The sequence below is a fragment of the Acipenser ruthenus genome, chromosome 2 (genome assembly GCF_902713425.1).
Source record: "Acipenser ruthenus chromosome 2, fAciRut3.2 maternal haplotype, whole genome shotgun sequence".
NCBI classification, from domain to species: Eukaryota; Metazoa; Chordata; class Actinopteri; order Acipenseriformes; family Acipenseridae; genus Acipenser; species Acipenser ruthenus.
This window is the reverse complement of record NC_081190.1, coordinates 20496301-20523422: the sequence shown is the minus strand read 5'-3', so window position 1 is coordinate 20523422 and position 27122 is coordinate 20496301. Positions and strand designations below refer to the sequence as shown.

At 37.0% G+C, this 27122-nt stretch overlaps 1 protein-coding gene across 3 annotated transcripts; it reads right to left on the bottom strand.

Moving 5' to 3' along the window:
* Window positions 1-573: 573 nt before the first annotated feature.
* Window positions 574-26799, bottom strand: LOC117408976 (sperm-associated antigen 8). 3 transcript variants are annotated; one of them, XM_058991596.1, is made up of 7 exons: window positions 26671-26799; window positions 18903-18996; window positions 14312-14486; window positions 13876-13921; window positions 8292-8406; window positions 7533-7595; window positions 574-964 (listed from the first exon to the last, which is right to left on the bottom strand). In XM_058991596.1, exons 2-7 carry the CDS (start codon window positions 18975-18977, stop codon window positions 842-844), a joined length of 597 nt encoding a protein of 198 aa, XP_058847579.1. In that variant the 5' UTR covers window positions 18978-18996; window positions 26671-26799; the 3' UTR covers window positions 574-841. The 3 variants fall into 3 exon arrangements, with proteins under 3 accessions (XP_058847579.1, XP_058847574.1, XP_058847585.1); XM_058991591.1 differs by lacking the exon at window positions 26671-26799 and adding an exon at window positions 19748-20005; XM_058991602.1 differs by lacking the exons at window positions 7533-7595; window positions 26671-26799 and adding an exon at window positions 19748-20008.
* Between the last annotated feature and the right edge of the window lie 323 nt (window positions 26800-27122).

Below are 27122 nucleotides of genomic sequence, written 5' to 3'. Positions count from 1 at the left end.
TTGCTGAAGTGCTTTTTTATATATAAAAGATGGTTTGTTAAACTAGCTGAATTGTGTACTTTGGTCTTTATCATATTAGCTAATGTTCACTAAATGCTTGTATTTAACTTGTTTTCTTGAATTAACTTATATTAAGTGCAGGCTGATTCATGAGCCTTTATTCTACTGAATGCTGGCTCCAATATCACTGTCTAAAGAAAAATGAATAAATAACCATCTTTGTCAATCAAGCCCTAAATCATGTAATAACATGGAGATGTCTATATACTTTACAGTATCACACAAGAATGAGCTTCTCCAAAGTTTAGTTACTGAATCTTCAGAATCATCAGCTTCTTTGTTTAGATGACACAAATAGTTTTTATGTGTTCACCAGGTATGAAAAGGATAAAAATACAACTAAATGTTTTGATACAGCATCAAATAATTAACAAATGTACCTAGATACTCGAGAAGCAATTACTATATGTAATAACTGTAACTCCACAACTTCCTAATTAACTTGAAATACAAGATTATGTTGAGCACTTGACTTTGTGTACAAGCTTTGAAACTTGACAATTGGAAATCCTAAACAAGTCCAAATATTTATTTTACTTGTGATACATATACATTTGGTACCCATTTGTAACAAGGTTCTGCCACTGGCAACTGCTTACAAATGAGATAGCAGACAGCTTGGTTGCCATGGAAGCATTTCCAGTACTTTTCTAAAAAAAGAATCCAACTTCAAAAAGAGACTGTAAAATTCTAAGACTTGATGCAGCTACAAAAATTCAAAACAGGGAAAGATTCCTGTAATACGATCTAAGTTTAGAAATGTGTTAAAACTCAGTAACTCCTACAGATTAGGATAGTTCTCCTCTGTGTAAGGCATAGGATCATCAAGGCATTCACTGATAGGTTTGCTGAAGGAGCTGTTCTTTTTAAATGGTGTGTCCCTGGTTCGGACAGCTGTTACACCCTGAAAAACAGAAAATAAAACACTAGTTAAATGTAGTTACTTACCGTTACCTTTACTTTAACTAAAGGACTTAGGGATTTCTGTCAACTGTCATTTCTGACTGACAGAATGTTTTTCCCCTTCGAATACATGTTAAAATTTCGGATATTAGTCCTAGCACTCAATTATTATACAGTCGGGACACCTCAGGAGAAGGAAACATATCCTGAGTAAATGGCTGTCCAAATTAAACGAGAGGCAGTTGAGACGACCTTAGTCACACTTTTTTGTTTCTTAATGAAAAGAAAAAGAATGAAATCACATCACATTACGACTACACGTTAAATCATAATTTGAGTCAATGTTTTTTTTTTTTTGATTCCTAAACAAAATTAATCGGTTTTTTATTTCCACATTAAATGAAAAAGCATGAAATCACATCTTATCACAAGGCGAGGCACCTGCGATGTTGACATACCAACTTTCTTTGCAACAGCAGCCTGAGAAACCACAGGAGACTCCTCTTTCTTCAAGAGTTCAACATGGTTTACGCAATTTACGCAAGTCACAGTGTAATCATGTACTCACTGCACTGAAAAGCTATCTCCGTTCATAGATTTGAAAATACTGTATCCCAATTAAACAAAGTGAGGTCCCAATTAAACAACATAAACAGAATTGGCAAAAAACGTCTCCCAGAATTGTATCCCATTTAAGCAGCAATCCCGATTATCAGGATCCCGATTAGGCGGTGCCGACTGTGTATAATTTTTCCTTATTGAAATGTATTTTACTGTACAGTTAACTGCGTTGTATATTACTATTGCAACAAGACTGAGAAAATGTACCATAAAAAAATAAAAATAAATTAATTAATTAATTAATAATAATAATAATAATAATAATAATAATAATAATAATAATAATAATAATAATAATAATAATAATAAGAAGAAGAAGAATATAGACTACAGGTATATTATATAAACATATGTAAGCAATCAAGGAATTTTTTTTTTTTAATTGCTATTTTGGCAATACCAGTACATGCTTTGTAGGCTTTCAAATTTTGGACAGCCTCTAATATACAAGGGGAATACAGTCTAAATTCATAGAAATCTGTCTTAAAAGCAGATTTCACTTTCTTGTCTCCTAAAAAAACACATTTAACCTGATTGAACAATTAAAAAAATAACTTAAATAGGATGATGCTATGATAGTCAAGAACATACATTACTGATTATAGGTTTTAGTGGCTCTGGAGCCGGAGCAGCTAAAATCAGCTGGAGCAACAGTAGAGCTGCACTGGAGCAGCTCCTGAGCTGGAGCAGGGGCTGCTGGAGCTGGAGCAGGGGCAGGGGCTGCTGGAGCTGGAGCAGGGGCTGCTGGAGCTGGAGCAGGGGCTGCTGGAGCTGGAGCAGGGGGTCTCCATCAGTTCTGGAGCTGAGCTACCGGAGCCACTCCAGAGCCGGAGCTAGAAAGCCGGAGCATGGCTCTTTCTATTCCATTATCTACATTACATCTTTAGAATTTAATTATATATATATGGACAGTTTCTGTAGATCTATCAGTATTTAAAGTGTCATCATGCAAGCATTGTCCTGTGTAAAGTACAGCGAGGCTCATATAACTAAACGGCATTGTTATTATGGTGTCATTGCTTGGAAGAAGTTTTTGGAAAGGGGGAGAATACAATTATTTCAACACAAAACAATTATTTCAACACATACCTTAATAAAAATATATATATATTTTTTTGCTTGGTCTTTGTCGCCATGTGTGGTGGTGACAAAATAACTTCTGAAGGCTACTAACATAAACTAGTTTTGCAATTGGAATCATGTAAATACGAAACTTAGACCACTTACAAAAAAGACTCTGGTCTCACTTGCTGTGTTTAATTTTAAATCTTAAAACAGATATACAGTATTCATTCATTACAAACTCTTTGAAGCATGGGTTTGTAGATATTTAAAAAGCTCGTTTTAAGTACCAGAAATATATATATTTTTAGTTTACACAAATCAAAAAATATAACATCTATATGAAGGAACTGAAATTCTTCTTACTGCATTTTTTCCCCCCACTCATGGAATGCATCTTTTTACACAACATACGGTATATGGCTGTCTGGAGAGACATGTTTGAAGTTGATTTGATCCTGAGCAGTTGTGAAATTGCTTTAATATACTTACACTGTATCTTAAGACTAGTATTTTGTATTAGGGACGGCACAGTACTGAATCGTGTGGAGATATGACTCAAAGGATATGCTCTCAACTCAAACAATGTTCAGCAGTTATTGAAGTATTTCAAAAAAGAACCTTAAGACAATATATACTGCAGGTTTAAATTGTTCAGATAGTTTGGAATGTTTAATAAGGAAACTTGACAAAGATTAGGAATCTGGCATTCATTTGTAGTCCATAAATAACCACTGAAACATATTTAATTGCAAACAGAACGTCCGCAGAGGGGGGTGGCTGCATACTGTTATTGTTGTATCTACAAGCAAAACATTTAGTGTGTGACTGGATCATAAAAATCTTAATGACGTATTGCAGCAATAAATTACTGAGTTTTAAATTTCAAGGCAGCCTTAAAGACAAAATCATGTTATTTTAGGAAACCACGGGAACACAAGCTAGCACATTTGCTCTACTTGCTTTTGCACTAGTGAATTGTCACTTTGCACTGAAAGGTTATGGGTTTGCAACAGCATTTATTGTTTGCTAGTAGAAATGAACTGAACATCCAAAAAAATTCAATACTGACATTCCTGTCACTCTTAAACAAAAACAGCATATTAGCTGGGGGGTGGAAGTGCTTTTTTAAGCATTCAGTGACCCACAGGGAAGCACTAATAAAACACTGGGAGCTGTTTTAGTGCTAGCTTCATGATTATTGAGTAGTATTGCTTATTGCTGGTGAAATAATTAGTAAAGGACTCAAAACATAGATACTGTATAGCTATTATGAATACCAATTAAAGTACACACATATGGTGGCTTAAATCTTGTAGCAACCGTGGTGCTTGTTACTGAGTAACTATGGAAACCTGGCAACTTGAAATGGGTTAGTCTACAGAAGGTAACATTATTATTCTAATGCATACTGTATTAAACCAATATTAGACCTCCTGAATGTTATTTACAAATCACTTAATTCACCTAATTAGCTTTGAAAAATTATATTTTTACCGGTACAACCATAAACAAACTGTAATCTACTTGTACTTAAATTACTAACGTGAAAGGGTTATTTTTCTTGTATGATACCCACAATTGAAAAACATATAAGCAAAACATAATATATCATGTTTTTTAAAATGTGTTTTTGTTTGTTTTATACAGTAAATCATTGCATGCAGTATATATACAATCCTTTTGTACACTTTACCTGTTCAACTTTCAAATAAAGAACACAGTCAAAGTCCAAGGCATTAAATACATATTTGGCCCAGAAAAAAATAAACATTAGCCTGCAAGTAAGTTTACAAGCATTTACTAGCATGATAATGCTTAGTGAACACTGCAGTTTATTCTCAACCTAACCTAAAAGCCTGGGTAACAGTCATAGCACTGTCCTGGTCATGTTAACCTTAGCAGTTTCCTTTAAAACAAGGAGTAAAATGAAGATGACTTCAGATGGTTTACCGTCCACACCATGGCTCAGAGACAGACATTAAAGTCATTTAGCAGACAAATGTTTCAATAAGTTGTGTTTTTCAGTGTCTGATTGGTTAACAGTTCATTTGTTGGGAATAGTTTGCTGGTCCCTTCACTCAGCTGGCTAGCGGGACATTAATGGGCATTATTAATGTTTAATGTGTTAACATATTTTACCCCATGCCTGTGTTTAAAAACTGTTAATAAATCAGGGTCAGCTTCTGAACTTCTGTACATTTTTATCATTCTTTTTTTTTTGGTTCTCAATACAAGTATTAATTAATTAGACTGTTTAATTGGAATACCAGTCTTATGTTTTTTTTCTTTTTCTTTTTTTTTTATCTCTAAGCATAAAAGAAAATGGAAAATACTAAATATTTCATAGCAGCTTTCAGAGGTTAGCCGAGTTATTATTTGTCCATTCAAATGTCAGCACGGTATGATAATGAGGCATTTAAATTCAACTGTGCAGTTTTAAATCATATTCTTCTTTTTATGTAAGCTTTTGTTTTGCAGATGACAGGATGCTTTCAGAAAGGTTAAGTGACCAAATGTGGTATATAAGCATTTTCCTTCTTTAAAAACTGTTAATTTCTTTCGAATTAGAGCAATATTGTTACAGCTATAAAAAAGGGAGTGGTATGCTGTTGTCTTACTTTTGTCAAAGATAAAATGTGGTAGAGCGTTTTTTTATTTTTTTACCACTCTTCCAAACCTGTTGTCTTTCTTTAATGCAAAAAATCCAACCAATCATAAAATCTGACATCAAACAGCATGAGATTGCTGGTGTGGTATCACTACATTAGTATTTAAGTGTTTTTAAAAAAACAAATGTAATATTGTTTTTTTATAAAATCTGATAAATATATACCTAAACTAAAGGCATTCTGCAAAAAAACAGTGTCCACATATCTTTACCACCCATCGTTAAGAAAACAATCCTGTTTTAACTTCAGTTTTCAGGTAAATTAATGTTATAGGATACATGAATCAGGGCTTTACTGTATGTCTGGCATTTCAAGATTCCTGTTCATAAAACATGGAATATTTCTGTCACTATCTTAGTTGTAAGCATTCTCATATTATGATAATAATAATAATGGTAATCAGATCATTACTGTACAAATATTATTATTATTATTATTATTATTATTATTATTATTATTATTATTATTATTATTATTATTATTATTATTATTATTATTATTGTCAACATATTTCTATATTATTTTCAAAAAATGTCAGATTTATTCTAAGTTTGTAAGGTGGAGGTCTTATTTTAGCACAGCACAGAGCTTGGGGACTTAAATCCAAATCTGTAGCACAAGCATCCTTAACTAATCTAAACTAAGGGGAAGGGAAAATCACAGTGGTTGTTTTTGATTTACTGGTAGGCACTGGCTATGTTTACAACAAAAAAGAGGTAGCATGCTTACGGTAGTAGCTTGATTATTCTTGAAAAAAAATCCACCTGACCATTTTTTTATTTTGACATTCGTTTACAACAAACATGCCTGTGAGTGTCATTTTATGTTCATTAAGGAGGGGCTATACTGATATTTCAGAAAAGGTGCATTGTTTTATGGTTGTTGGTTTGAGCTTTAAACCTGTAGGGAATGTCAGAGACCCCATGAGAAATAACGTCTTGTGAGTGTTTTGTTTGTTTGCCTGTAATTGTCTTGTTTTGTAAATTATAGATGGCTGACACGATTCCGGAGCTGTCGCCAAGGGCCAGCACAAAGCCGGAACAGCACTGCACTACTGTCACTAATAAACTGTATCACCCACCACGAGCACTGCTGCATGCACCCAGGACTGATGACTGTGTTAGTATTACTGTGGGGCGGATATTTGTGTTTATTGTTTGGGACTGCAACTCATTGTTATTTATGCTGCGCAATACGCAATTGCTGTGTATTGCTGGGCTCTTATTATTTGGTCACCAGACCTGGATACAATAACATTCCTTTCCAACTGGATTATAACTCTCTTTGTCTGTTTTTATCACGCACTGCATCACTCCTGCACCTGTACCCACTTAACCACTTTGACACAACATCCTGTAGCATGTCTACTTGTTTACATTGATACATGTTTAAATGTTTTTCATTAATACTGCAGAAATTATGAAACATTCAAGAGACAGTTTCTGCAGGCTTATACCATTTGGAAGTCATCCACATCTACAATAATATTTACAACATTCAATAAATAAATATATACACATATTAATGACCCTAGTAATTAAAATAGTTCATTTTTCAAGTGGTGTACACTGGGATTCAATTAATTTGATGTGATAAGAAAAAGGAACACAGGGCTTTGATATCCATATACTTTCCCACATTTCTTCAACTGCTAAAGGTTACATTCTTACCAATATTCAGTACATTTTTGGTTGATAAACCAGGTCTCAAAACTTATTTTGTGCTCTATACACTTTTAAAGGTTTGTCATGCACTAAAAGTCAAACAGGGGGTACTAGGTGTTTACAATGTTAGTGCATCTGTTATAAGGAAGTGCATTTCTGTAAGATGATCATTCAGCACTTTGTCCCTTGAATTTTAATCATTTTGACCCATGGAATGATGTTAATCATATCAAACTGCCACTGGCCTACCGCCTCCAGGTGTTCCACGCTTGGAACGCGCTTTTCTAAAATCTAGAAAGTTACAGTACAATGACAGTATGAAGACCACAATTCTGGAAAAATAATGCTCCATTATGGGTGCCAAAAGTAATTGTAAACATAGCCAGTGTTACTGCCTTTTACTCACACTGGACTGAAAAATGTATTACTGCCCATTCATCCCTCATTATATCACGCATTATTTTCAATTCCATCTGAATATTTTTTAACCTGTATGCTGTGCATATACATTATGAAAATATGCAAAAATAAAGAAGAAAAAAAAACTTACTTGTATTTTATGAGCATTCTCAGACCAATAGGTTACTGGCTGTTCTGTTTTGTAGTCATGCGCCTTTAAGAACAATTACAATAATTAGACAAATGAGAACCTGCTTTACATCGTATTTGAACTTCATATACACAACAGATTATTAAAAAAAAAATTTCTGGAACTTTATTATACTTGGGGTATTAGGCACTCTTAACTGCATCAATACATATACAGTATTTGCATGTGCTGTCATTAATCAAAGTTTGTAAGCAATGAACTTCAGAACAACAATACATAATGACTAAAGTAAGTCCTTAGGATGGCATAGTAGTAAATGTATTGCTCATATGAATGTACAACTTGTATGATACGTGAACCAAATGACCATCAATTTAGCCATTCTTCAACTGTAGAAAATATGCCCCGTGAACATAACCAAGACCTTCAAGAGAAAGTGTGCAATATGATACATCATTTTATTTGGTCTTAAGAGTTGTATATTCTACACCAGTTTTATTAAACTCAAATAAAAAGGAGTTTCTTTAGAAATGTTTTGAAAGGACTATTACAATTACAATTAAATTCCACTTCAAACTTGAAATAATTGCTTAACCAGTAAGGGTGCATTGCCTTATGACAATCTAAAGCTGCATTCAATAGGTTCTGTCATCCTTTATTAGCCAATGTTTTGATGACCTGGCCTTCTTTTCAGTTTACTTTAAGCAGGATCTGAACCACAAATGTAAATAATCCAGGACTGTGCGCACAGGCTCCTACCTTGGTGGGGGGTGGAGGGACTGACTTAAAACCCTCAATGTTATAGTCACGTCTCGTTACTGACATCAGCTGTTCCAATGGAGGAGGAGAGTTAAACTCATTTAACACCTCTTCACTGTAAAAATAGACATAGGAGAATTAATGCAAATATATAGATTTTTTAAAAGCCTACCAGCCTCAATGATAATATAAACACTTGCCTCGCATGTTGAGTGTACAGTAACTTGTACATCATTGCTCAAAACCAGGCTTAGGCATACTGTTTACTGTATTAATGTGTGATAATACATTATGAGCAACACAGACAGGAAATAAAACAAAACAACTTCTGTTATTTTTTTAACTTGCAACAACAGCGGAATACGTGAAAGGGTCACACATATGAATTTGATTGAATGACATGATAGAGAAAGGAATAATGCAGACACATTTTTATTGAATCTACTCTTATACTGTACATAATTAAAGTACAACAGACATATTATGGTATGCATTGACATGGACATATTATAACCAGCAGGTTCATCTAACAACATGTGTCCTTGTTTACTGAGATACAGTGGCTGGATTGACTCTGAATAAAAATGCTCTTGGAAAGCCATTTTCATTAATACAACAGTGATTATGAAACACATTCCAAACAGACAGTTTCCTCTGTGCTGGCTCATGTCAATTGAAAGCCATCCACATCTACAACAGTCAATAAACAAATACATACAAATTTGAAAGACCCTGGATTAAAGTAGCACTGTGCCAAAGGTTACATTCTTACCAATATTCAGTGAATTTGCGGTTGATAAACCAGGTCTCAAAACTTGCTTTCTGCTGAATACTCTAAAGGTTTGTCATGCACTACAAGTCAAACAGGTTGTTTCAAGTGTTTACAATGCCAGTGCATCTGTTATCCCCATCACTGAGAGAAAATACAAGAAACCCAAGCATGTAAACCAGACAGACACCTCCAATTTCCTCACAGGCTGCAGCAGATGGTTCACATGTGGTCTTCACAGACTGCTACTGAATCTAATCTTGCTCTAGGATTCTCCCATAAAAGGCACATGCCACATCAGACTGGATAAAAAATTAAAAAAAATGTGCCCCATAAATGCCTCAGGAGAAGAGAACAGGGGTTTGTGTTAAGAAAAAAACTGCACATCAAAGTGAGTCCAACTGCAGCAGATGTGCAGCGGTAAGTTAATGGCAAGAAGAAATTTGAGGCACATACTGTTTCTTTGTATGTGGCATTATTGTATTTTACGTCTTACATACTGTAGGACCATTGAGATTTGATTGCCCCAAAAAGGGCCCGCCTATGTGTTTAATGGCTTATTTCAAAAATATCTTTTAATGTAAATCTACAAGATATGTTGGTAATCTTATTATTATTATTATTATTATTATTATTATTATTATTATTATTATTATTATTATTATTATAATAACATTGGATTGTTCATATTTTTTTGTACACATATGATACCTACAGCAGAAAGGAAGCATAAATAAGATGTTACCCCAAAGCAGATAACTTAAAAGGAGTTATTCATCAACTTAAAGTAGCAGTAACTTTAATTATATATATATATATATATATATATATATATATATATATATATATATATATATATATATATATATACAGTGTCGTGAAAAAGTATTTGCCCCCTGACTGATTTTCTGCATTTTTGCACATTTTTCACATTGTATTTGGTCAGATTTTTCTGTGGGTTGTAGTAGTATATAGAGGGAGTCTGAGAGAAAAAAATGACACCAAAGTTTGGTGCTTCTTTCATTTGTTTGGTGTGCAAGGTAATCAAACATGCAATCTTCAGGTGTGAAAAAGTTATGCCCCCCCCCCCCCCCCCAGTTAACTCAACCCAATTAAAGGGATAATTAGGGTCAGCTGTTTGAGTACTTTGGTTAACAACCAGGCCTGATTTGGGCCAGCCCTGCCCAATATAAATCTGACTAACTTTGGCCCTTACCATCAGAGTGAAGTTGTCAGCACACAGGTTCTAGAGGCACATCATGCCACGAACAAAATAAATTCCTGAAGACCTCCGGAAAAAAGTTGTTGATGCCTATCAGTCTGGAAAGGGTTACAAAGCCATTTATTTATTTATTTATTTATTTATTTATTTTAAATTTAGTCGTTGCCAATTATTTTTTTTATTATTTTCTCCCAATTTGGAATTGCCAATTTTTTTTTTTATTATTATTTTCTCCCCAATTTGAAATGCCCAATTATTTTTTAGGCTCAGCTCACCGCTACCACCTCTGCATTGACTCGGGAGGGCCGAAGATGAACACACGCTGTCCTCCGAAGCGTGTGCCGTCAGCCGCCCACTTCTTTACACTCTGCAGACTCACCGTGCAGCCGCCTCAGAGCTACAGCGTCGGAGGACAACGCAGCTCTGGGCAGCTTACAGGCAAGCCCGCAGGCGCCCGGCCAGACAACAGGTGTCGCTGGTGCGCGGTGAGCCGAGGACACCCTGGCCGACCTAACACTCCCTCCCCCCGGACGACGCTCGGCCAATTGAGCGCCGCCCCCTGGAGCTCCTGTCCACGGTCGGCTGTGGAATAGCCTGGACTCGAACCGGCGACGTCCAGGCTATAGAGCGCATCCTGCACTCTAGCGAGTGCTTTTACTGGATGCGCCACTCGGGAGCCCTTTGCCAATTATTTTTTAAGCTCAGCTCACCGCTACCACCCCTGCGCTGACTCGGGAGGGCGAAGACAAACACACGCTGTCCTCCGAAGCGTGTGCCGTCAGCCGACCGCTTTTTTTCACACTGCGGACTCACCATGCAGCCAGCCAAGAGCTACAGCGTCGGAGGACAACGCAGCTCTCAGGCAGCTTACAGGCAAGCCCGCAGGCGCCCGACTAGACTACAGGGGTCGCTGGTGTGCGGTGAGCCGAGGACACCCTGGCCGACCTAACCTTCCCCACCCCCGGGTCGACGCTCGCCCAATTGTGCGCTGCCCCCTGGGAGCTCCCGTCCACGGTCGGCTGTGGAATAGCCTGGACTTGAACCGGCAACGTCCAGGCTATAGAGCGCATCCTGCACTCCACGCGGAGCGCCTTTACTGGATGCGCCACTCAGGAGCCCCCACAAAGCCATTTCTAAGGCTCTGGGGCTCCACCAAACCACAGTCAGAGCCATATTGTCCAAATGGAGACAGTTTGGGACAGTAGTGAATCTTCCCAGGAGTGGCCGTCCTACCAAAATCTCTCCAAGAGCAAGGCGTAAAATCGTCCAGGAAGTCACAAAGAACACTAGAACAACATCCAGGGATCTGCAGGCCTCTCTCGCCTCGGCTAAGGTCAGTGTTCATGACTCTACCATCAGAAAGACACTGGCAAAAATGGGATTCATGGCAGAGTAGCAAGGCGGAAACCATTGCTCACTAAGAAGAACATGAATGCTCGTCTCAAGTTTGCCAAAAAGCACCTGGATGATCCTCAAGAGTTCTGGAACAATGTTCTATGGACAGATGAGTCAAAAGTGGAACTTTTTGGCCAACATGGGCCCCGTTATGTCTGGCGAAAACCAAACACTGCATTCCACAGTAAGAACCTCATACCAATGGTCAAGCATGGTGGTGGTAGTGTCATGGTTTGGGGATGCTTTGCTGCATCAGGACCTGGACGCCTTGCCATCATTGAAGGAACCATGAATTCTGCTCTGTATCAGAGAATTATACAAGAGAATGTCAGGCCATCCGTCCGTGAGCTGGAGCTGAAGCTGAAGCGCAGCTGGGTCATGCAGCAAGACAATGATCCGAAACACACAAGCAAATCTACATCAGAATGGTTGAAGAACAAGAGATTTAAAGTTTTGGAATGGCCTAGTCAAAGTCCAGACCTAAATCCCATTGAGATGTTGTGGCAGGACCTGAAATGAGCAGTTCATGCTCGAAAACCCACAAATGTCACTGAGTTGAAGCAGTTCTGCATGGAGGAGTGGGCCAAAATTCCTCCACGGCACTGTGAGAGACTAATCAATAACTACAGGAAACGTTTGGTTCCAGTTATTGCTGCTAAAGGTGGCTTAACCAGTTATTGAGTCTAAGGGGGCGATTACTTTTTCACACGGGGGCATTGGGTGTTGCATAACTTTCTTTAATAAATAAATGAAATATGTATCAAATTTTTGTGTTATTTGTTCACTCAGGGTCACTTTTATCTAATATTAGGTTTTCGTTGAAGCTCTGATAACATTCAGTGTCAAAAATATGCAAAAATAAAGAAAATCAGACAGGGGGCAAATACTTTATCACGGCACTGTATATATATATATATATATATATATATATATATATATATATATATATATATATATATATATATATATATATATATATCGGGGTCTACCTAAATAGCGATTTCGCGGATTTCGCTGAAATCGTGAAATTGAGGGGTCACTGCGAAATTCACCTCTTTTAAAGGCCAATGTATAGCGAAAAAGTACGGAGAGGAAAAAAAATGAAACCTCATTTAAATGAACTACTGCACAATGCAAGTGACGCAAACTACGTATCTACGTATCTTCTGTAGATAGCCCTTTTTGATTCCTTCGCCGTCCCGTGTGCATTGCACTTAAGCAAAAAACAAACAAAAAACGTCTACAAATAACATTTACAAAAAAAATTCTCCAAAGCAGTTAACGTTCTTGTTTACTATTCAAGTGACAACGAAGTTTTAATCAGCTTAAAATAACTAATAAGCTTGGCAAAGCTTTGCCTTAACTTCCAACCAATTCAGTGGATACAGAACATGCAGTCTCAATGTATTGGCAAGTCAACTGCAGGGTGATGCTGCATGCTTGCCTTTAACAAATGACAGCACTCGGTTTTAGTAAGAAAGCAAGTACCACTATTTTTAGGCTTTATAGTGTTCTGAAATACTGTCTACTTAGGTTTATTTAATGTTTAAACAGGTCCGTGAAATGTCTGCAAAATCCTAATTTTATTCTGCAACCTACCCGTGAAAAATACGTAAATTTACCACGATTTAAGTAGACCCCTATATATATAATTCTGATACTGTTTTAAAAATATAACTTTAATCATTTATAGATCCTCTGTCAGTCATGCTTACACTACTCAGACCATTACATATGTCTAAGCAAACCCTAGATCAGACGAAAGATGCTGTCAGCTGCTACAATTACAGTATTTTAATGACAAAAACAATATAAATCAAATCAGAAACCAGACAGTATGAAATATGTCATGTCTGATTGAATAGGTGTGGTATAACTGTAATCAACCATAGGGCTAAAAATATATATTTAAAAAAAAATAAATGACGGCTTCACCAACAGTATAAAGCTTGTTTGTTTCAAAGGGATGAAAGCCCACTGAGTTTGAATGTGTCTGTGTGCACATACTGCTTAAAAACGAAGCCATAAGTCAACTGATGATAAACTACACATGTTGAAAAGTGGTATTCAAAGACTTTTATGTTTTTCTGACAAGAAACACATGCTTTGAATTGTAAATCTGTCAGTATGTATTCATGTAAGTTTCACTGATCTTGTAATAAAAAATAAAAAAAAAGATTTAGTAAAACAACAATTACCTTATCTTCTGGTACAGGTATTTTTCTAAAAGTTCTTCTTTCATTCCTGTAACATAAAAGCAATAAAAAGTACTGAAGGAAGAAACCCTTTTCTCATCTTTATTAATATATGCAAAAACATTTACTTTCTTTTCACTAACTAGTTCCCCGGCAGGGTGTATAGTGTACAATTGTCCAAAACAATTTTTTTGTTTTGCATATATCTAGAGTACAACTGAGATGCAACTTGCTTAGAACCTTCTTTATTAGGTGTATCATAATCTGGGGGTAGACTTTCTGTGTAATAAATGCCAGTAGGTTTACCACTGTATCTGGCCTGTTTGTGGAAAAGATGTAAACCCATAAAGATTCTATTTTTTTGTACTCAAAAAAATCCATATAGAACGCATCGTTCTTTACGAACAGCTTTTGTGTATCTCTCTATTACTGTACATACCTCTTTGTCGTACTCCGAGACCCTTTGGAGCAGTATATGATTCTCGTGTAGTTGTTCTATCTGTAACTTCACACAGCAGATCCACAGAGAGAATTCCTCTATGCCCATGTTTATGCCTTATGGCTTCACTTCTATCTATCTGGGATCCATCATTATCCAGTGGCCCTGTAGCTCTCTAAATAGGCAAAACAAATCAATACAGGTACTGTAGTTTCTTGCCAGTAAATGTACACTAGAAATCAGAAGTAAGACTTGAAGTAGAAAACAGCGTTACTGTGGGTACACATCTAGCAGGTAATATCTAGATCTGAAACTTCATATTCTTTAAAATGTTGTTTGTCCTACAAATTTGAGTACCGGTAGTGACCAATGTTCTAACTCATGGATTCTTGAATTACATTTATAAAACAAAGAGGAAAGACTAGATATTATTATTATTATTTTTTATTTCTTAACAGATGCCCTTATCCAGGGCGACTTACAATTGTTACAAGATAGCACATTATTTTTACATACAATTACATTATTTTTTACACATTATTTTTTACATACAATTACCTATTTATACAGTTGGGTTTTAACTAGAGCAATCTAGGTACAGTACCTTGCTCAAGGGTACAGCAGCATCCCACCTGGGATTGAACCCACGACCCTCCGGTCAAGAGTCCAGAGCCCTAACCACTACTCCACACTGCTGCCCTAATATATAGATAATATAAGATGCAACTACAATGCATTGCAGTCAATTAAAAAAATGGTGATACTGTGTCCACCAATAAAGCTTATTCTAATACTGTCCTATGAGAATGTTTGAAATCAAAGCAGGTGAAGGCATGTTCCAAGATGATAATGCGCTATTCCACAATGCCAGGATGGACATCTTAACGAGACATGTTGCTGTGGTGTCAGAGGACCAATCGCAAGTACAAGACTGATCCCTGTAGCATAAATGAGGTAATGCACGGAAAGGAGAATATACCTGTAACAGACCTCACAAGAGACTCTTGACTCGAGTTCCTGTACCTGCACGAAACCCTGCTACAAATACATGAGCAGATGTTCTACTGTAATGTATATTGTTAAGGAGATAAATACCTTTGTCACATTGTGAATTGGCGAATAAGGTGGAATCAGCTACTTATTATATTCTACCCACCAAGCAAAATGCTAATAGGCTGTTCTCTTTGTCAGCCACCAGTTTTCTCTGGATGAATCAATCGTGCACAATGTCTGCCTGATATGATTGCCGATAACTGGATGTCATCTTGGAAGAAGCAAAATGTTACGAGCACAAAGCAGGCACTCATTAAGAGATGACCTACTGTATTGTGACAGATTCAGTTTTAATACAGCCCTGTTATCTCAGAGAATATGAGTTGTCAGTTTTTGTATCACAATCTGACTAAAATAATTGCTCCAAATGTATTTTTTTTAAATACTGATTTTTGGTGCTTGAGCTGGAAAATGGTACACATTTTAATTTTAACAGTGAGCCTATTTTTACATTTTTATTTTAGCCAAAAAACAACCACAACCACCACCACAACAACAAATATATTTAAAGCATAAAAAGTTATGGAATGTAAATATTTCCAAAGAAATCATGCAATGTCAACATTTTTGAGATGTTGTTAAATTATTACTTTTTTTTTTTTCTAATTTAGTAGTCGCCAATTGATTTTACCCTGTTCTTCTCCCAATTTGGGATATACAATTGTATTTTTTATACTCAGGCACGGGAGCGGCAAAGACAAACACACGCTGTCCTCTGAAACGTGTGCCGTCAGCCGACCGCTTCTTTTCACTCTGCAGGCCTGCCATGCAGCCAACCCAGAGCTACAGTGTCGGAGGACAACGCAGCTCTGGGCAGCTTACAGGCAAGCCCACAGGTGCCCGGCCAGTATACAGGAGTCTCTGGTGTGTGGTGAGCCGAGGACACACTACCTCCCCCCCGGGCGGAGCTCGGCCAACTGTGCGTCGTCCCCTGGGAACTCCCGTCCACAGTCAGCAGTGGAATAGCCTGGACTCGAACCGGCAACCACCTGGATATAGGGCACAAGGAGCACCTTTACCGGATGTGCAACTCGGGAGCTACATTTTCTTAAAGGAATAAAACAATGCTCTTCATTATTTATTTCTGTTTCTGCACTCACAGATATTTGGCATATTTTAAAAAAAGTCACCAGCATATTTTTGTTCTGGGACTGTCTCTGAGCAAGCCTGAGAAAGTCAGACTTTCTGTAATTAGGACAGTATAAAAATGTCCACAATGGGGGCACTTGCTGCAAAAACACATAACTGTTTTATTAAAATCCTGGACCTTACAAAAGTAAGCGCCAAGGCAGTTGCCACATCATAAAGTAGCTATAACTGCAGAGTGCAGTGAGGGTAGGCTACTGAGAGACAACCAAAGCTCATGCTCAAAATTATGCACTTGGAACAAGATACTAAATGGTGAATATCAGATAAGTTTTAAATACTAGTGTTTTTTTGATTGATTGTCTTTATGGGTTCCTGATAAGAATATGGTCATATTTCAAAAATAGGAATGCAACAGACTATCTTAAAATGTAAATTATTCAGTCACTTTCATAACACCATACTTCAGTGATTCTATTAAGTCTATATTTAGAAATAAGTGTCAACATATACTGTAGTCTATACATAATTTAGAGCGGATTTATAACATTCATTGCCTCTAGATAAATAGACACTTCAAAAGTGGACATTAATTAGTAAACATACATACATTAATATATTTGTATACTGTTTACAAGTCAATTAATGTTAGCCTCAGGGTGAAATTTGGGGAGCGATAGTTGGGCTTCTTTATTAATTAATGCCTATCATCATTAACCTCCAATTTAAACCCCAGTCTCACACTCCTTTGTCTAGTGTTTTGCTTTCTCCTCCTCCCCTCCTCCTCTCTCTTTCTCATGCCTTTGCATCAGTCTGCTCTGGGGGTGTAAGTGCGGATCCACTCCCTCGACCTCAGGTCAGCCACACTACTTCATCCTCGCACTAGGAGGGTTCTCACCGAGTAAATCAGAGGGGACCCCCGGCCACACTATCCTTACGCAGCTCATGCGGCTATTCTGCCTCACCACGTGAGGCACTGTCCTTCCATCCCTCAGGACGTGGCCCGCTTTACGCTCTCAGTGCCCGAGTCCCAGACTAACCCATGTCTCTCTGTTGCAGCTTCCCTGCAGGACGCCTTCCCGCTCCTGGCTTCGGAGCCCTGTGCCTCACCTAATGCGAGGGCAGCACCAGACCAGTCAGGGAACCCTTTACTATCTCTCCTTTCAGTCCTAAGCTGTTGGACTATTCCTATCACCCCGAGAGGCGCCTCTGCAGAGCAGAGCCCTTTTATATGTTTTCACATCCTCAGGAACGTGACCTTTGACCACGCTCTGTCCTCGGCAATAGGAGAGCTCATCGGTCGGGATCTCTTTTCTATCCTAATTTCAAGCCCAGGCCTCTCCAAGATCGCACCTAATTCCGAGCTTCTGGCTCGTCACTCTATCCTTTGCCGAGGGTTCTCCGCTCGATACTGTCTTACTAACAGCTCGTTTCTGCTTCCTCTGCTCTATCCTTACAGCCCCAGCGGACACCCCATGAAATTACTGATACATTTCTACTATAAAGATCACTATTTGCACCTGCATGCAGATACAGTTTGCTCTTTAGTTATCATTTTAATTTTGTGGAAAAAAAACCCAATGGATATAAAAAATAAAAAAAGGTATTGCAATTGCAAAAAAGGTTAGTTTTACATGTTCCCAAATATTTCTTAAGACATGACATAGTTTTTACTTCTTATTTATTCATTTTACAAGCTTTGAAGTTGACATGAATATTCACAAGTCTTCCAGATTTTTTTTTTTTTCCACCCAAAAGTAATAAGCAAGCAGGATGGTAAATTACGTGTTTTTCACGGGTTGTAGCTGTTTTATGCTTAAAAGGTAGCATTCATAAAGCTGTATATGTTGCTTAACATTAAAAAGTTCGGTGTACAAGGTTTAATAAGATTTGATGACACAGTTTTTGATCAGGGCTTACTTTTTATGTATTACTTTAGAAGCTGACGTTTTTATGAATATTCACAATTCTTTCCATATTGATATTAAAAAAGTGAAGAACCAAAAGGAACAATGTTATAACGATAATAAAGCGAACGAGAGATAATACGTTATTTTAAGTGTTGGTTAAGCCCTCATTTAAATACTTTAAACAAACTGCTCATTTATTTTTTTTGTATTTAATAATGTTCATCTGCTTCTGAAACTAAGGACTATACATAGATAGATAGATAGATAGATAGATAGATAGATAGATAGATAATGTAATTGGAATTTCTTAAGCAGTCATTGAGCGACTGAGTATAGACATATTAATGGTTAATAATATTGAATGGTTTTTTTTTGTTTGTTTTTTTTGGCATTATTTAACAGGACTTGGATCTGAATATGTTTTGTAACTGAGTTAAGTTAATTGCTTTTAGTTTTCCAGCGAATACTCAGCATTTTAGGAATAACAAAACAGTTTTCAAAGAGAAGAGAAAAAATATTTATCATGTGTCGGTTCTTCTTACCTCTTCTACCCAGTTATACAAAAGACATTTTGCCGCGGAGAGACGTCCGTTTCTTTCCATCGACACCTCTGCCATATTCTTTTACTTTTTACTCCTGCATAAAAAATAAAATAAAAATTCAAAGTAAACAAATCCCTTAATGACTGAAGTTTTATAATTCAGTCTTCTTCATACGAACTTCACGTGCTCAGCGTGTTGTGCTGTGCCTGACGTTGCTTTACTATATGTACGCTGTGCCTGGAAACAAAGCAAAGTAGCCATGGTAACTGTAAACAAGAGCATTGTGACTGCGACAGTGTAGAACGAAAGTAAGGAAGACAAATAAACGACAACATAAAGAAATCTCATACCCATGTGTTACCTTGTTACTTTGCTCGTTTCATTACTATATACATAGTAAAATTTGTGTTAACTGTGAAAACGAGTGTAACATTTCGGTCGCATAAATAAGTATACAATTATACAATCGATTTTATGGATATTAGATTTAACATATAAATGTTGAATATGGGGGAGAACGGCACATTTTCAGCCATGGGGTACATACATTAATCATTTCAATTTTTCAAGAAAAGTGTGTAAGACATTGTTATTTTCATACAAGAATTCACTCCCAAGTGAAAACAAAAACAAAGCATTGGCTTGTGAATTGTGCAGTAATCACTTCACACACCCAGGCCCCGTCTGTTACACCAGTGACAACATTCATCACATGTTTGTTTAACAGTTGCAACATGATGCTGGATAGCTAACGAAGTAGCGGCAACTTGGGTAAATCCATTGGCACAGGAGGTCTGTATGGGAAGCAAACAGTTATTCATATCAATGGTGAGGGAAGATCTTACCTGAGGATTCCTTAACGTATACTGATGTTAAAGTAATTGTAGCTAACAATCAAGTTCCATCAAACGTCTTCACAAATGCACATTTAATTTATAGGTCTCCAATGTGCAGTTTTGAAAAAAAAACATGTTACAACAAACATGTATTTTCATTTGAAAACATGACATCTGGTACTACACTAGGTTTAAAGACAACTCTGTTTGGAAGCCATGATTTCTGACTGTCTTGTATTTGGGTCATTTCAGCTGAAGAATTAAATTCTCCCCACCGCTTCACTGACTCCTTTCTTGTCAATAACCAATCAGCTGCTTCCCTTGTTGACTGACATGCTTTCAGCCAGCAACACACTTTTACCCAGAAGACACTGCTGAGGAAATGTAAGTGCGAACAGATAGCCCAATAACAAGGAATATAAACTGAGAGTTTCCTTTAAAATAAAGTAGTGCCAGATGTTCATGTTTTGAAATGAATATACGTGTACTATAACATGTTTTATTTATTTATTTATTTATTTATTTATTTATTTATTTATTGGTTTGGTTTTTGTGGATAAAGGAATTGCAAAATGTCTAAGATTTATAGAATTATTTTGTTAGCTATAATTGTTTTAAACATAATAATGTTTATATCTCACAAGTTAAGGAGTGCTAACCATATTGCCAGCTGCATTATGTCTGCTTTCATGTGTTGAAGATCTATTGGTTCTTTGCTTGCTTCATCAACACTGTAGATCAAAACAAATCAAACTATTCATTTCTGGTATTTAATTATTTCCAGTGTGCCAAAGGTTTCTTGGCCTGATTTTAGCTGGAGCATTAGAGTGAAACAGTTGTAACCAGGAAGCAGCAGCAACTTTGAATTCATAGCCTTGTCTTTGAAATATCTTCCTATTCCACATTGCACAAATTCAAAAAGTATAAAACTATATTCAACAGTAGAAAAAGGATACCAGTGATAATATTGCTAGTACAAATAAGAGGTAAGAAAATGCAACCTTAGTTAGCACTGTGAATTGGGCATGTCATTTAACATGGCTTAAAGTTGCACAGCCATAAAAAAAAGTGCATCTAAAGAAACTCATGCCTATTTTGTTATTTAATCCTTGCTTTGCATAATCTTTAATTAGATATAAAACAGGCATGACAGATGCATTCATTTAATAATGAAGCTCTGCTGTAAGCCTTTGTGTTATACATACTGTATTAAACTATTTAGAAATGTCATTGGAAGGGTATTAAACCCATAAGGATGGAGCTGATAAAACACACATAGGCTGTTCAGAGCTAATAATATGGATGATTGCCATGGACATAGATCAAAAATATAAATATTTTTAATACAGTACTTCCTTCCAAAATAACCAGTACTGTTTTATCAATAGCACATGTATAAAATACAATCATTAGTAAGACCTCATCTAGAATATTGTGTTCAGTTCTGGCCCCCTCGCTACAAAAAGGATATTGCTGCTCTAGAAAGAGTGCAAAGAAGAGCGACCAGAATTATTCCAGGTTTAAAAGGCATGTCATATGCAGACAGGCTTAAAGAATTGAATCTATTCAGTCTTGAACAAAGACGACTACGCGGTGATCTGATTCAAGCATTCAAAATTCTAAAAGGTATTGACAATGTCGACCCAAGGGACTTTTTCGACCTGAAAAAAGAAACAAGGACCAGGGGTTACAAATGGAGATTAGATAAAGGGGCATTCAGAATAGAAAATAGGAGGCACTTTTTTACACAGAGAATTGTGATGGTCTGGTACCAACTCCCCTGTAATGTTGTGGAAGCTGACACTCTGGGATCCTTCAAGAAGCTGCTTGATGAGATTCTGGGAACAATAAGTTACTAACAAGCAAACAAGCATGATGGGCTGAATGGCCTCTTCTTGTTTGTAAACTTTCTTAAGTTGTTATGTTCTTAAATGTAAATTGTAGTCTATTTTCCGACTGATCCTAACTCTTTGCTGAAAAACACAACAGTTCATGTCTGTCGATTTTTAGACATTTAAATTTGATTTAGTTTGAAGCTTTGCTTGTATGTGAGCAGACTAGCTTCTGCTGATTAGCAGTTAATGGAGCAAAAATGTCAAGTATGACGTGCCGATGGTGCATATTATTAGTGGTGTTGAGTTCAGAATAATTGGATTACACCCCGACTTCATGGAGCCACAACCTTCTCCATGATATATATAAGTCTATGACAAGAAATCTACTGATATTATTCCATTCAAATGTTTACTTACTTCACTAGTGAAGTGGATACTTGCATTTTTGCATGTTTTGATACATGATCTTTTTAAAAGGATATTCAGGCAGTGATGGCAAAGTGTCTTTATGCCCTGTTACAACATCTTTGACATATACTTTCATTGGGACTCCAAATGCTGTTATCCTGTGATAGCTGGGCACAGTAGTTTTTTTTGTTTTTGTTTTTGTTTTTTTAATAAATTTAGTCGTTGCCAATTATTTTTATTATTTAGTCGTTGCCAATTATTTTTTAAGCTCAGGTCACCGCTACCACCCCTGCGCTGACTCGGGAGGGCGAAGACAAACACACACTGTCCTCGAAGCGTGTGCCATCAGCCGACCGCTTTTTTTCACTCTGCAGGCCTGCCATGCAGCCAACCCAGAGCTACAGTGTCGGAGGACAACGCAGCTCTGGGCAGCTTACAGGCAAGCCCACAGGTGCCCGGCCAGTATACAGGGGTCTCTGGTGTGTGGTGAGCCGAGGACACCCTGGCCAACCTAACCCACCCTCCCCCTTGGCGATGCTCGGCCAATTGTGCGCCGCCCCCTGGGGGCTCCCGTCCACGGTCGGCTGTGGAATAGCCTTGACTCGAACTCACGACGTCCATAGAGCGCATTCTGCACTCCACGTGGAGCGCCTTCACTGGATGCGCCACTCAGGAACCCCCGGGCACAGTAGTGATGATAAATAAACATTACAAAGGCTCCCATTCACACCATACCCTGAATGACTGCAAAAGTCACACTCAGATTGGAAATCCATTTTTGTGAAAATCCAGTCCAAAATCTTAACTCCATCTCAGATTGTATCCTTATATGCTCACTGCTCCCTGTAGTTAATGTAAGTGATAGTGCCCGTCGATGAAGGCTTTACCGTGTGGTAGTTGACCATGACTGGTGACGAAGCCCAGTAGGGCTGGAAGCTGATTGGCTGATGATACTGAATTGTTTTCTAATGATTAATATAGTTATGTCAAACAAAAAGGTGTTATGTATTTTGTTGACTGTATTAACACATTTGCCTCAGGTTTTATTTAATTGGTTCCGCTGGTACACTCTTATTGTACTAATAAATCTCAGCACAGCTTGTAATCTTTGTGTGAAACCCTACTGGTCCAGCACCACTAGTGTATTAAACATGTAAGTAGTACACTTTTAATGAAATACTCCATGTTTATAAAGCTTGCGAGATTGCGGACAGGCGCTTGGCCAATTGTGTGCCGCCCCCTGGTAACTCCCGTCCACGGTCAGCAGCAATCTCCAAGCTATAGGGCGCATCCTGTACTCCGGGTGGAGAGCCTTTACCGGATGCACCACTCGGGAGCCTTCTTGTTTGTGTTTTTTGAACAGACATGCTTTTGAGATACATTGAAAGGATAGCGATGTCGCGCATTGGGAACCGCCTATTTTATAACCGTATCATTATAATATATATATATATATATATATATATATATATATATATATATATATATATATATAATTAATGAGCTGTTTTCTGTCTAGACATATACTCATACTGTACACATAATCAGAACATATTAGATATATTTGCACTCATTGAAAACAAGTGTAGTGTACTGCCAGTATAACCAATATAATTAAAAATAAATGGAAAAGAAACCCCTGCTGATGTCAATTAGAAATATCCGGTCACTTTTTTGTTTTTGTTTCAATTAGTCGAGCATAGCACTTGGGGCCTAATTTACAAGATTCCACTTAACTACAAAATCTACTCCATTTCTTTTTTTCGAAAGGAAATAAGAACAAGATGTTAATTTAGGAAAACTAGAACACAGACATTTCAGAATATGAAGTCAAATTATGCAACACTAATACCTGCTTGTGGCAGGGCTGGGGCCCAGCACATCTAGATAGTGTATTTTGTTTGTTTTTATTTTTATTTTACAAGTTAGTACATTGTGGGTAGGGTGTCTCTTCTTGTAAATCAAATGTCATCTTGTGCAGTTTGGACTGCTCAGACTGTGCCAAATGATGTTTCTTATACAACAAGAGCCACCCTACAACGTATTAACTTATTATAAATCACATGAATGAAAATTGTACTAGTTCAGTCCAAAATCAACATGTCATGGTTAGGGAGTATATTAAAAACAAAAGTCCAGCCAGAGAAGCGTGTGTTTTTAAAAGTTTGTAGTGATTTCAGTAATATTTTCTTTGGATAAATTAGTGTCAGGGTCATCAAAATTTAAAGAGAGTGAAGTTAATAGGATGCTCCATTTTACAAATGGTATCGGATATGTGTTTGTGCTTTTTTGTTTTAAAACATTTAAATTAGTTGTGGTGTTCTCTGCACGGGATGACATCTGTACATAGGATAAGGTGCTGGAATTTTGGCAAATACTGCTCCTTGATTGGTTGATTTCTGATATGCGATTTACAAATGGGGAAACAGTTTTTGCTAAATATGGAAGGCCTGGGGTTGGAATCAACTCCCTGCTAAAATATGTGTGATATGTGTCCAGGTGCTAATTGATTTATTGATTAGCAATTAGACCTGGCCACATGCTATATAAAGGAGCTGGAAAGCCAGTTCTTTTGTTCTCTCTATACAAGCCTGGAGGTGATGGCCTGCTGTGAGTGTGGCAGTACCAAGACTAAAGGAAACCAACAACCGAGGATTCTTGCTGTTTAAGAAACAGGGAAATAGTTCAGGGGATTTTGATCCCATAAGGAGTATAGACAGCGTGTCTATGTAGAAGGCTCCTGGAGTGGGACCTTAGTGGGAATAGCGCTCAGATACTGTCAGGGCAACTTCTATTTTATTAGCTTTGTTTTACAACAGTGTTTTGTTTTGCATTTTCTGGTCAATGTCTGGTTTGTGCTAATAGAGCAACCCTGCACTAGGATTACCATTGCCCTAATGGAGGCTAAATACTGTGTAAACACTGTAAATTAATCCTGTGTGGGGTTTTTGACAGCAATCAATGGATTTCCACACCCTTTTTACACTACTGCACAATGTTGTGCATAGTCTAAATTAAAATAATGTCTTTAAAGGTTAATATCACTTAAGTGCGTCTGCTAAGAAATAAATAATAATAATAATAATAATAATAAATAAAAAAAAACAAAATATGATAATGAGTAACACCCCAGGTAGGTGAAACATGAACAGCCTCAAGATATTGCTGGAAAAAAAGTATTTTGTTCATACTAACCTTGTATAAAAAGCCTGGCTGCAGTGTAGGAGGGGAGAGCAGTATACTGTAGCGCTTGTTTAAATGTTTTTAAATGTCATTTTGTATTGGATTTAAAGAGTTCCGAAAAATCTAGCGTTACACATCCCCTTGTGTTGCTACAACTGTTTAAATAACGTACCTGTCATTTTTCCTTTCATTGTTAACCTATTGACACATTTTTACACTTATAACTTTAAAGTCTGTTTCAAAGCTCTTTTCAAAATGTCCACTCTAGTGCATTGGGGTTTGAGATCTGTCCTCTAAATCACTGCTGGAATAAGAAGTGCTCTGGCTTTTCTGTTCTGTACTACATTATGGATTGTTATTGATGTGTTACCGGTTTGACAATGTGGGCAATAATCCTTACACTATCCAGTGCACTAGAGCAGCCATTTTGAAAAGAGCTTTGAAACTGACATTAAAGTTTTGTGTAAAACGTTGTCAACATGTTAACAATGAAAATAGAGATTACAGGTACATTATTTAAACAGTTGTAGCAACACGCGGGGACATGTAAGGCTGTATTTTTCATAACCCTGCTACTTACTCTTTAACCCTTTGATGCTTAAGCAGAATGACCATAAATGGGCATGAATATGACCCCTTTGTGTTTTAGCACTTGTAGTTTGGCAACCTTAAATCACAAATTAAAACCCAATGTATCTACAGAAAGGCCTTACCAAGCTGTTTCCAGTTCCATACTGTATTTTGTTGTGGAATGTATTAAAATGTTGCAGTTGCGAAATTTTATGAGGATTTCAAATTTTAAAAATCAGGTTTTAAATATCTTCTACCGTTGAGGAGCTACAAGATTTTGCCTGAGCCATGGTCTGTATGACAAAACAGCCCTATTTACAGGCACTGTCTGCTATTTTATGGAAGTAGTCCAGACTAAGCAAAATATCACAAAGTACATTACCAAATCATATGTAAAACCTTTTAACCATGAACTGTATGAATAAATACAAGTAAAAAAACGTTATAGATTTCAGTATATCCAGGAACAGCATTTTTTTAAAGTCTATAGAAAAACTTACTATAACAACAACAACAAAAAAGTATACAGAACAACGAACTGTAGTATAAGTGGTGACAAAGCAGTAAACCATAGTGGAATACTGCAATAAACGTGTCCACCACTGTAAAGCAAACACATAAATACATGCTTTTCATTATTGGCATATAAACATAATGTACTGTATATTTCCTGCCTTTCAATAATTTTACATTATGAAGAGAAAATCATATTCATACACAAAAGTTATAGAATTCTATATAACCACGAACAACAAATCAACAATAAAAAAAAAAAGAGTCCATAGAAAAACTAACTACATGGTGATCATAAAGCAGTAAATCGTTAAGATAATGGGGTGATACAATAAATGTGGTCACCACTGTAAGCATTCAAACAAACAAACAAATAAATAAATAAAATAAAATAAAGTGATGTAGTGTGTGTGATGCACGTACTGTGAAGTACAAGACTCCTCTCGATCTCGTCCTCCTCTTCCAATTCAAAATATGCGCTGGTAGACGCGTTTCCCGTGTATGCGTTTTTGGTGTATCGTCAAAACTGGCATTTACAGATACAATTTTACAGCTAAGCAATAGGCAAAACTATTGACTAGCCGTATTCAATGACAAGGCACAGAAAGACTGATTTGATTGCTCCACGGGTTATATTAGGGCCGTGACACATCCCAGAAAAAGAGATTGCATCATCAGCATTTAAAACCTGAAATTAGAGCTGTAAGGCGCATAGGGGTTAACTAACTACCTGTACCTGTACAAGACTGACCCCTGTGGTGTAAAGGAGGTAGTGCACATGAAATGCAGTACGTCAGTTCTATAACTGCTTGTGAATACAAGCCTGGCTCTTATGTACAGTGGTTAAGATTGTGGACTTGGAAGTGTTTGGTAGT

Coding starts and splice junctions, on each gene's coding strand:
- LOC117408976 (XM_058991596.1), bottom strand. CDS start 18,977: ATGGCAGAGGTGTCGATGGAAAGAAACGGACGTCTCTCCGCGGCAAAA. Junction 13,922..14,311: donor TCTCGGAGTACGACAAAGAG/GTATGTACAGTA, acceptor TTTATGTTACAG/GAATGAAAGAAGAACTTTTA. Junction 965..7,532: donor AGAATGCTCATAAAATACAA/GTAAGTTTTTTT, acceptor TCTGTTTTTCAG/GGTGTAACAGCTGTCCGAAC.